This window comes from Lolium rigidum, chromosome 1, assembly GCF_022539505.1.
Source record: "Lolium rigidum isolate FL_2022 chromosome 1, APGP_CSIRO_Lrig_0.1, whole genome shotgun sequence".
Taxonomy (NCBI): Eukaryota; Viridiplantae; Streptophyta; class Magnoliopsida; order Poales; family Poaceae; genus Lolium; species Lolium rigidum.
Window position 1 is genome coordinate 55,389,005 of NC_061508.1, and position 12,166 is coordinate 55,401,170.

The window sequence follows — 12,166 nt, forward strand, 5'->3', positions numbered from 1 at the left end:
GTTGGTGTGGTAGTGGTAGCTGATCATGGGAAGGTGGTGTTTGAGTTGGCGCTCGCGCACCTGATTGGGGAACGCCCCCGCGGTGCACGAACGGCATGGCTCGGGCTGGGGTGAGGTCCCGGTAGGCAGCGCGGCTATGGTGAATTAGAGACCGCGTCCTACAGCCACCAAGCTATCGAACTGTCACAGTTACAGTTAGAGAGAAGTGTATATATATTTCAACAGGGTATTGGCAGTTGACAAGCGGCACACTTGAGTAGAGTTACTGAACAGTGAACACACGATGAGAAATTGAAGCATAGATGTTGTCACTCATACAACACGACGATGCAAATGCATATATAGGAGACTAGACTAGAGAAGTACTCATACTACAACACGATGCAAATGCCAAAATATTATTGTGTGGTAGAACCGTAAAAGTGACGAATTCATGGCTTGCTGGGAGGGAAGAGCCACGTCGCCTGGAAACCTTTGAGCGGCTGCACAGATGTCTGCAGGAGACACTCCTGCCACCGTTGCGTCTTGAGGTTGAAGACGGCGCAGTAGAACGGCATCCTTCTCCGGTGGAATGCGGCGAAGTAAAGGCGTGCATAGGAGAAGAAGACGATGGAGTTTCCTCCCACGCTCCCGGGCTGGTCGGGGCCACCGACAGCAACAGACCGGGAACACCATGGCCCGACGAAGAGCGCCCGGCCGCCGGACACCGCTTCCAGAACGTCGCCTCGCGCCACCGTCCACCGCGACAGCTCGAAGCTCGCCACGTACACCGCGAACTTGGCCACCGCAGGCGCCAACAACTTGATGCCCTCCAACGTATCCGTGGTTTCGGTTATCAGCAGCAGCGCGCCGCCGGATTCCAGCAGGTAGCATGGCTGGACCGGAGACGTCCGCATGACGCTGTCGATGACGCGGTCGACGCTCGACACGGACGGCGAGCCGCCTTCGTCGGCGGTGATAGAGACGATGTCGAGGCTCCTGTCTTGGCCGAAGGCGTAAAGCCGCCCCTGGTACAGCACAAAGTCTCGGGCGAAAACGTTGGCGCCGTCCACGAGCGCCCACGACCACGAGGCCGACCCTGGCCGGCACAGCGCCAGCTTGACGTACGGCTCCCTCGGCTTGTCTACCACCGCTGCGGCGACGAGGTTACCCGAGCACACGACTAGCTTCCGGATGGCTGGCCCGTGGACGTCGTTGTGGTCAGGGTTGAGGGTGTGGAGCCCGGGGAGCACTATGGTGCCGGCGGCGGCGGAGAGTGGGCTCATGAGCGTGATGGCGCCGTCGTGGCGCTCGAAGACGAGCCACTCGCCGCAGGAGGTCTGCGCGTGCGGCAGCTGCCGGTGGCCGTCGAGGTGCACCTGCAACGGCCGGAAGGAGGTGTCCGGCAGGCTGTAGAAGGTCCGGTTGGGTAAGGCGAGCCAGGGAAAGTGCGGGGGCATTGCTGGGTTCTCTCGCGCGGCGGCGAGCCACTGCGGGCACACGGCGCCGAAGCGGATGCGGTCGACGGGCCGTGGCGGGAGGCGCCGGAGCACGGCGGCAGCAAGGTCCAGCGGGAGGTCTGACCAGGATCTTGGTGTGTCACCCTGTTGCGGTGCTCCCGCCGCCGCCATAGGCAGATCCATCTCACATCACAACATGGTGTTACGATTACGAATCGCCTTATTAACAGTTCCGAGCAGAGCGCCGTATGGTATCATATCAATCAATTCCGTTTCTTCTGCAGGAGATTTATATTGACCAAATCCTTTTTTTTTTCGAGATCTCAAAGATTGATATCGTTCAAACCCCTGATTTTCTGCAAAAACTGTTAACTAGCACTGATTTTACAACTACACACGTGAATTCATTGCCTAGTTCACATATACAATGGTACCTCCATTACAATATCACGTATCCCTCTAAAAATAACACATTACCGCCTAACACATAGGCATATGGTCGGAAAAATAGGTATGTACACTTGTAGTCTCACAACTTATTTGCTATGTGTAAATTAGTCATATCTTCTCTTTCTTAATAGATGGCCCCATTTTGCTGGTCTCACAGCGAGCCACGTCACCTCCTTAAAAAAATTCACCTTCCCCTCATTGTTTCCACACGTAGCCAACGTTTTTACTGCCCAGACCAACACGACAGGACGCGGGAGCCGAACGAGAGCAGTTTCCTCGCTTCCTCGCCAGACCTACGGCAGGAGCGGAACGACCGGACCTTCGTCGCCAGAACCACGCCCCTCCACCAGATGGGCCGACCGAAGGTACCGGCCCATGAACCGTTGGACCGACGTTCGCTTGCGAAAAAAAACCGGCTCCACGCCTGTGTTCGTCTTCCTCGCGTGGTCCGACCAATGAATTCCTCTTCTCCTTTTCATCTTCCCCACCGAGTAAAGGCATGAGTAACTGATGGAGCCACTCATCTCTTTTTAAGCAATAGATCTGCTAGATCTGTTCCCCTCATCTACAGTAGATTGGGTATCCAGCGTTTCTGCACTAGAGTTGCCATCGACCTTGAGATCTCAAGCCCTTGGCATGTTGGTACTACCTCCACGGCTTTACAAGCAGCGCGCAGGAGATGCGAATTTGGAGGACGAGTCAGGTAAGAACCTCCCTAAGCACAGGGGAAGCGCTTGATGACGCGTTGCATCCAGGTCGTTGTGGACGTACTCTGCAGCCAAGGCGTCGTCTCTTGGTCTCTGGCGTCTCCACCACAAGAACACCGTATCTCTACTTCGGCGGCGTATACCTACTGCGCAGGTAACGAATAGATCATGCTTATCCCTGATGAAATCTCCTATTAGCCCGTGTCGTTAATTTCACATCTTGCCAGGTCAGTTTCTGCACATACATTGTTGCCTCATCAGGATGAGGAATAGAGACATTCAGCAACTGAAGAATCAGGAAATGTGCCGACTCAAGACAACATGTAATGCCGTCAGTAAGGCTAATTAGGAGATTATCCTGCAGGATTGTTGTTTGCCTTCCATGCGACTTTAATTATTGTATAGCAATGAAGCCCAGATGATATGTTTTCTCAGGGTCCCAGCCTCGGTTTCTCCAGGAGATTTGACATACTCCTCCACCTATTGGATACCTTGATGGAGTGATTACGTACTAAAATATTCAGCATTACTATGAAGAAACCACTCTCCAACTGTTAACAGTCGTTTTCCTAAAGTTATGTCTCTCAGTAACTAAGCACCGCCGGTAAGTAACAAATAATTTTGTTTAATTTCTATAACTTGGAAATACTTGCTGCCTGTTACCATGGAAATTGACCTTAATATATTAGCGAGCGACTAATGGGAAATACATATATCACTTGCTGATTCAGTTTTCAACTATTGCTTTATTTAGGATTAAAAGGATAGAAGTTTCGTAGTCTCCCAATTTTGTGTAAACAAGGTACAATCTGCTGTTGTATTCCCTTTAGATGTAGTTCTCAGCTTCTCATGCCATAATAAACACCTATTACTCCCTTTTTATTTACCTCTGTTTGTATATAACTCCCTTCCTTGCAGTTTAAGATATAATATATGTTATTCATGGTACCTTCTGACAATCCCATGTCCTTTTATGTACGGAGTATCAGATGTTTACGAGGTATACAAAGCTGGCTGCTCACCTTCCTCCGTGACTCGATAAAAATAGTTTCTCTCACAAGCCAACAAGAATACTTAGGACATGACTGTCACAATAGTGCCAAATCTTTGTAAAAAACTAATGTAAATAGCAGTATTGTGTTATGTTGACTCTATTTGTCATATTTCGCTTTCTTTATGTATGATTTACACATTTCCTTGAAGTTGCTCCATATTATGTTTAATCATTGATTTCCACATTTACATTTTATATATAACTTTTCGATAAAGTTCCTTATAAAACTAAGAAAGTCCCGCAGCAACGCGCGGGGTACCATCTAGTAGTTGTAAAGTGTGAGACCACGGTACAATAACTTGTACTCACTCTCCGCTTATTCGGCGCTGCTCTCCGCTGCAGGTGGCCCTGGCTGAGGTGGGCCTCAGAACAGCGGCCATGGTCGTTAATCCCAGAGACTGAAGACAAAGATGCCACCACACTCTTCAAAGCAGCCTCCTTCATAAGAATTGGGGACGGCAAGAGAGCCAAGTTCTGGTCCGATAATTGGTTACCTAGTGGTCACGCGGTATGCGAAGTGGTGCCCATTCTCTTCACGTTTGTTCGCGACTCAGGCATTACGGTGGCCACAGCTTTGCCTAACCACAGGTGGGTGAGAGACATCCAGGGAGGCATCTCTACTCAAGCTATGGCAGAATACCTCAAACTATGGGACATGGTCGCAGATACCCATCTTGCTCCGGGACAGTCTGATGCCGCAATCGGGCGCTGCACCAAAGATGGTGTATTCTCGGTGAAATCTGCTTACCAACAGGACTTCATGGCAAATACAAGCTTTGCCTGTGCTAAACCAATTTGGAAGTCCAAAGCTCCGATGAAATGTAAATTTTTCATGTGGCTTGTAGTGCATAGGCTCTGCCTCATAGCGGATAACCTCGCGCGGAGAGGCTGGCCGCACAACAATCTTTGCCAGCTCTGCCTGTTAGCTAACGAAAATTGCACACATCTTTTTGTGCACTGCCGATACACTCAACAAACCTGGCTTCGCCTGAGAGATTGGGCCAGCGCAGACTTTCCGATACCGGGAGATAACTTCCAGAGCACTAAGGACTGGTGGCTTGCGGCAAGGAAGAGGGCCCCGAAAGAATTTCGTCGAGATTTCGACACCTTTTTTATTCTGGTACATTGGAGGATTTGGAAAGAGCGGAACGCCAGAATTTTCCAACAAGTATGCAGCCCAATAAGTCGAGTCTTTGAGTTGATCATCGAAGATTTTCACTCTTGGAGAGCGGCTGGCTGTGTTGCAACTTTGTAGCTCCATGGCACAGGCCTTTACTTTCATGGGGGCTGTTGAGCCTGCGTGTGTATACCCTTCTTGTAAGGGCATTCCCTCTTTTTTGTACACTCTATGTACTTTGTGTACGTCTTGTACGCCTTGTTTCCTCTCTCTAATAAAAAGTTCGGCCGAAGGCCCTTCGAATAACTTGTACTCACGGTACATATGTGCTTTATTACAAGTGGGTCTCACTTGTCAGTGTCTAAAGAAATAATTAAAAATAAAAGCAAGCTAGGTAGGATCGGGCACGCACCACTGCACCTCACAATAGATAGGTTGATTATCATTGTTGGACTGCTTATCTTCTTTACTATTAAATCTGGATCCGTTTTCGTACGTGTAGGTCGTCCGAAGTCGCACCGCTCACGCTCGATCGCTGGAGGAGGTAGGGGTACTGGAGGAGCCCAGGTGGCCAGGTGTGTGCGCGCTTGCAGCTGTGGAGGAAGGAGAGCTGACGGAAAAATCTATGATGGAAGAGCTAGATACAACCTTCAGCAGATTGGCCGTAACATGCGTGCACATCGTCTGGAGGGGAACGGCCGGAGCAAGAGAGGTGAGGTGTGTATGTGTATGTGTGCCACTCGCATAACTGGTCGTATTTCGGTTATATTTGATTCAGATGCGACAGCCCGCGGACAAGGAAAATGCCTCTGTCAATTTGCGAGTGGCAACAGCCCCAATGGCGGCCCGTAATTTGTCCGTGTCCTTATTTAAAATTCAATCGAAGTAGGACGACCACGCATGTCATGGAGTACGTCAGGACCGTTAATTCAATGAAGTCAACAAAGGACGCAAAAAATATGGGAAGCGCTAGAAATCCTCCGGAGGCACCCAGCCTGCCAGCCTCCTGCTTGACAGATCGACACGTGTCCATTTTTAAGCAAAATTTCAGCATTGCTTCGTCGCAGCAAAAATAGTCCCGCTTTTGCTTCATTGAAGCAAAAAACGGTTCAACTAAAAATAAAAGAAGCCTGCCTTTGCTTCGTTGCAGCAAAAATAGCCCCGCTTTTGCTTCATTGAACGGTTCAACTAAAAATAAAAGGAAGCCTCGCCTGAGATCTCGCCGGAGCACTATACTTTGTCGGAGATCTCGCCGAAGCACCAAACTTAGCCAGAGACCCACCGGAGACCTTGCCGGAGACCTCGCAGCAGAACTTTTGTACTAAAGTAGCAACATAGCAAAACTATTGTAGCAAGAAAAATATACAATTGTAGCATTGCAAAATTTGTGCTATTATAGTAAAAAACCGATCTTGTTGGAGACCTTGTAGCAATATTTTTTTACTAAAGTAGCATAACTGTAGAACAATTGTACCAAAATATTTACAGTATTGTAGCATCACTCCGCACCAGACGAAGCTCGTCGCTGCACATTTGCAGTAGCAAATGTCATTCCTTTGCAGCTTTGTCGCCCACCTTTCATAGCACCGCCGCTCTTCCTTTGCAGCTCTACCATCGCCGTCGCCCACTGCTCACATCACAATGACCCTTTGTTTCTAGCTCCACCGCCGACCGCACGTAGCAGGGCGGTCCAACATTTGTAGCTTCATCGATAATCGCATGCAGCAGGGTGGCCCAACCTTTGCAGCTCCGTCGCTACCCACCACTCCCTAGCACCGCCCCCAGCTTACAACGTCAACGTTGAACCTTCATAGCTTCGACACATGCCGCTCTCTAGTCTAGTGATGTTTGGTTGCAGCAGCACCGGCTACGGAGGAGATCCAGCGAGCAGCAGACTCACCAGGCGTTGGCGGCGGAGGAGGTCCGGAGACCTTGTTGGGCACACCGGCGCCGTCGGTGGTGGAGGAGATGCTGCATGGGCACCGGCGCATGCATCTCTGGGTTCATGGTGGTCCGTGCGGTGAAGGTCAGCGGTGGCCTCCTCGGGGCATAGGGCGCCACAGTGGAGGTCGGCGGCGACCCCCTCGGAGCACAGGTCGACGAGGTTGAGTTCAGCGGCGGCAACCTGGGCCACAGGGCGGCGCCGTGGAGGTTGGCCGCGATGCCCCTGGGCCACAGGGCGGCGCGGTGGAGGTCTGGCGGCGACCGGCGAGATTGTAGCGGAGGTCGCTGGAGCTAGGGTGCCCGGTACGCGAGGCGGTGGAGGTCGGCGCTACCGATGAGGTGGAAGAGAAGGTCGGGCGCCGGCGCTGCGTGCGGCGACGCGCGGTGTTTTCCCTGAGATTGCGCCCTCTGCGTTAACGAAGAGAAAAAAGAAAGGAAGATAACAGCGTGACCCACCCGAACTGGACACGCGTCAAACGGTGGCTGGAGCGATCGATCCGATCGTACGAGCCACGACCCGGAGGTTGCGATCAGCGCAGCCTCCGGAGGAAGTGAAGCATTTTCCAAAAAATATATTCATACCGGGTGCAAGGGTGAATTGGTGCGGGCCACAATTTCATCAGGTTGCGGGGGACGGGAACATCGTCCCGCAACAGCCGCTTTGCAGGCTTCCTTTTGCCCAATCCCTGACGAGCCACTCGCAAGGATGTTCACGTCGATGTTCGGGAGCGGTGGCATGGCCAGGGAAGACTCGCCAACCTCTGGGGACTTGTCTCTTTACAACCAAGACACCATCGGTGCCTGGCTCATCGCAATCGGCGGCTTGAACGTGGTCGAGCCACAACTCGTGGCCAGCGTGTGTTGGCAAGCAACTGGCCGCTCAATAGGAGCGCCGCTTGGGCCGCCAGGGCCTCGGCGTTCACGCGCATCTCTAATATGGCCGCGCATGCTAACACATCGACCCTCTAATGGGCGACCTGGGCGGCCACCAGCTTGATCCTCACGATCACCCGATGGTTGGATATTTTCTTCGACTCCAGGGATCTCTCCTTCGGTGTGAACTCCTTCTTTGGATTTGCCACCGCGTCGGGGATGGCAGGTTTTTTTGAGCGGCCACGCACACGAGGCGGAGTCGTCACCTCGGTGGTGGGAGATGTGACCGCGGCGTTGCGCATGACAGTGTAAAGAGTCGCAGCCTCAGTGACCTAGATTGTACCCCTTTGTCTTTACCTTTCATATTAGAGCCATTGTCATAGCCTTGGCCCCTTATATCTTCAATATTTAGGCCAAATGATTCCATAGATTCAAGCAGTACCTTAAAAAGCCCCAAGCCAGAAGTGTCATCCACCTTCAAGAACCCCAAAAAATACTCCTCAATTTTTATCTTGCCATCAGATAAATTAACACATCGGACTAATAAAGTCATTTGTTCTTGATGACTGACATCTGGAGTACAATCAAGGATAATAGAGAAATACTTGGCATCTTTAACAACCTTTATGATAGAACGTGTGATGTCCGAAGCCAAAAGAGATATCAACTCATTCTGAATTTTGTGACTGAGATAATGATGATGAATTTCGCTGCTCTGAATACGTCGAAGGTGGTCTTGCATTACCATGTCAAATTCTGCAATCATCTCAACACAAGCTAAGAAATTCCCATTATCATCCTTGTAAAGCTGCTCACTATTTTCTCGGAAAGCCAAGTTGCGTTTTCCAAGATATTTCACAATGGCTATTATTCTTAACAAAACTTGCCTCACCCGTTCTTTCTCCTTTGTGATTTGATGTTGCAATTCTTTGTCAATAGTTTCCTCCTTCCGTAGTCTAAGCCTCAATTCATTCCACTTGTTCATGTTATTAATATGCTCAGTGCTATTTTCATGTTCTTTAAGCCTCTCACTGATATGCCTCCAATGTCTAAATCCATCATGTGCTAAGGAACTCTGACTCCTGCTAGCAGTAGACTTGAAAATCTTACAACAAAAACAGAAAACTTTGTCAACATCTATTGAATAAACAAGCCATTTTCTATCATATTTCTCTCCGTTGCTTAAACTCCTGTAATAATGAGCATACGAAAAATGTCTAGATGCGTCGTCTCGAGGGTACTCCATTGGTTCCTCTCTCGAAGGTCCTTTCTCAGCTAAGATGTCTCTTGCTCTGTTATCAAGATTATCCCAATTTCTTGGATCATAAATATCAGAAATATAAAATGGTTGTTCATCAACACTAGGATCCGTCGAATTAGCTGCATTCTCAGAGCCACCTACATTCCTATCGCCAATGTTGGTGTCAATATTTTTCTCTTGCTGATTAGATCCACTTGCCCCTGCCTCTTCCTCGACGGCAACTATCGCCAACTCATCATTCGGGTTTATTGAAGCACCGGTATTAGATTTGAAAAATTTGTGAATATCTCCCCTCTGCGATTGTATCAACGCCGCCACTTGTTTTGCTCTTTTCCTTTTAGTGTTACCATCTGGGCGCTTTCTCGACAAAGAAGACATGATAACACACACTACTGAAAAAGAAACCAAATCAAATTCTGAATGGGAAAAACTATTCATCATGTATAGAAAGGTAGAGTATAATAATATACCTCAGATCGGTTAAATTGGCGATGTATGTATTCGCGTATTATGGCGACGGCCCCGGAAATTAAAACTGGCGAGACGAGAAGCCGCGAACTGATAATTAAAAATTCAGAATTAGGGACAATTTAGGAGAAAACAAGAATCATCTCTAAATTCCGAACTCGCGAATTCTTACCGTATCCGTGTCTCGCTGATCTTTGTGGTCTGGACGATGAACTGAAGTCTGAAGTCTGAAGACTGCAACAGGCTCTGCGCTGCTTGCGAATTGCTAATTTGCTATCCTGTGTCTCGCTGCTATCAGGATTTGGCTGCGATCGGAGGATCGGATCATCGGCGGCTTGGGCTGGGCAGTCGAAGCCGAGGCGACGAGGACTGGGTCGAAGACTAACTGACGCGTCCGGAGATCAGGGATCGATTGCTTCGTTTACTTTTTCTGTGTGGCGCGATGCCGCAATCGATGGCTTCGTTTTCTCGAATCCGTGCGTGGCTGCGTGAGTCTGATCAGTTTGAGTCTGCTCGGTTTCCTTTTCTATGGCCCATTGGCCTTTTTTTGCTGCATGTTACACGTACAGGGCCTTCAAATACACATATTGTATGTACTAGTAATAAACTTATATACACAGTAGTATACCTGGGTTGGGGCCCCTTGATTTTTGGGGCCTGGGGCGATGGCACTGCCTGCCCCCCCCCCCCCCAGGGCCGGCCCTGAGCCTCACATACAAGCATACAGGAGTTGTTGCCTCCATGGATCGAGCTAGGGCACGAATGGGAGATGGGGGAGATTAGTCCGTGCTGCCGGAAACCGTGTTTTCTCTGAAACGGACACATCCGCCTGACACAATCTGTTTGCGCTTGCGTGTTGGGCCTCGCTTTTGACATCCGCGGACCTTGACGGACAAAATATATTTGTATGCATGTGGTCATTGGAGATGGCCTAAGAGCAATTCCAATAGTGTAGCCAGCTGCTAGCTATAAGCCAAGTGCCATGTCATCTATAGCTAACTTAGAATCAACATATACAATAGTGAGCTATAAAAGTGTGGTACTTTTATAATGCATGACCCACCTTTTAGTCTCACATAGTGCCTAGGAGCACGTGCTAGAGCTGGCTACAAGATAGTAGCCCACTCCTCTTCTCTCTCCTAATCTCTCTCTTCCAACTAAGCAAATTTATAATATTTTATCTCTTATAGCCAGCTGACTGTACCTTATTGTACTTGCTCTAATGGTAGTGTCATCCATGGTCCAACCGTCCGTTGGATTTGAATTTGAGGAAGGAAGAGATTTGAAAGCGTAGAAGACTGGAAGGAGGTGTTTTGATTAACCAAGGTTCTTTTTAAGACGCACTTTGGGCCAACAACGAACCGTAGCACGCATGGGCAAATGTGCTAGTTATATATAAGTGGGGAAGCTGTTAGATTTGGGATTAGTGATGGGATCCGTCGTAGCCGTGTTAATTGGAATTACTACAGCGCATGTACATCAATAAGAGGCTACGGCGTAACCAATTCCATCAACTTACAGCATCTCCAGCGGCGCGACGCATTTTGGACACCCAAAATATCCGCGGGTGTCCGTTTGCGTCGTCTGGCGGACGCGGAAATGATTGCGCGTCCGTTCGCGTCTGGGGCTCGCTCTAGCGGGGTGACGAATTTTCGGCGCATGCCAGAATTCAAAAACGAGGAACTAGCGTCAACTTTACACAAAATTTTACAGCCGCAAATTGAGGGCTGAAACAAGTTCATCACACTTTGCAGATGGTACAGCGCAAAGTGGAGTCCAAAAGGGGTACAACAAGGCCTGAACAACAACAAAAAATGTCCAAAAGGAGACCAAGTCGTCGACGAACACGGGTGTTGGCTGCGTCTGCTGGGTGGCGAACAGCCGTGCGGTTTCGATGTCCTTCGCATCTTGCGTTGGTAGCCAGTCATCATGCGGGCCTATCCTGGCCCGATCACCGCGAACGAAGCCGCCGCCGTAGATAATTTCCTAGATGTCAGACTCATGGTGGTCTTTCCAATAGTCCTACGAATGACCGGACACCGAACGCATGATACACGGCAACCGCACACATTGACAGAGCTCACGTACCGGGTCGTCCATCGTCGGGGCAGGCGGCGCCATTTCGCCGAACAGGATGCGGGGCTGTGGCATGCTCTCCTCCGGCACCTGGCGAGTCTTCTCTGTCGCGCTCGGGCAGAAGTCACCGCTTCTAGGGCGTCCGGTTGAGGTCGGGAACCGCCGCCCCGTTGAACTGCTCCGCCGCCCCGGTCAACTTCACCGGCGGCAGGCCGGAGGCGAACCGCGAGGTCGGGTGGCCCTGCAAGGGAGCGGGAGTTCCAGGATGCAGCTGGGAACTTACCGAGCTCACCGACGAGGCCGGAGGAGCGACGCCGACGATCCCCTCTCTCTTGACGAGCATGTAGCCCTCCGCTAAGGTCGGATGGAGGGCTACTTGCGCGACGCCGGCTTTGATCTGCATCTGCCAGGCCTGCTGGTTGGCGGCCGCGGCAGTCTTCATCTTCTGGTTCTTGCGCCGGCCGCGACGTTTCGTGGCCTCGATCATTTTCTCCTCCGGGGAGAGCACCTTCTTTGCCGCCTTCGGCTTTGCCTCCCGGCCGCCGCCAGTGGCGGTCCGCTTTGCTTTCGCCGGAGCCTCCATTGTGGCTACGGTCGTGGCTACGGGGGAGTGTGGGGCGGCGACAGGTGCGAGGGTTTGCTCCGCATCCATGGCGGTGGCTGCGGTGGCGAGGACGTCCATCGCTTCTGGACTGTTCGCGCCGGTCTAGTTTGCTATTTCGCGTGGGGAATGTCCAGTGGCGGGAATAATATCGGCCTCCCTGCCACTGACGCACG

The 12,166-nt window shown here is 50.6% G+C and overlaps 1 protein-coding gene across 1 annotated transcript; it reads right to left on the minus strand.

Annotated features, from left to right (window-relative positions):
* Positions 1-431: 431 nt before the first annotated feature.
* On the minus strand, positions 432-1,847 carry LOC124708087. Its single transcript, XM_047239777.1, has 2 exons — positions 1,838-1,847; positions 432-1,594 (listed from the first exon to the last, which is right to left on the minus strand). The coding sequence occupies exons 1-2, from the start codon at positions 1,845-1,847 to the stop codon at positions 432-434; spliced, it is 1,173 nt and encodes a 390-aa protein (XP_047095733.1).
* Between the last annotated feature and the right edge of the window lie 10,319 nt (positions 1,848-12,166).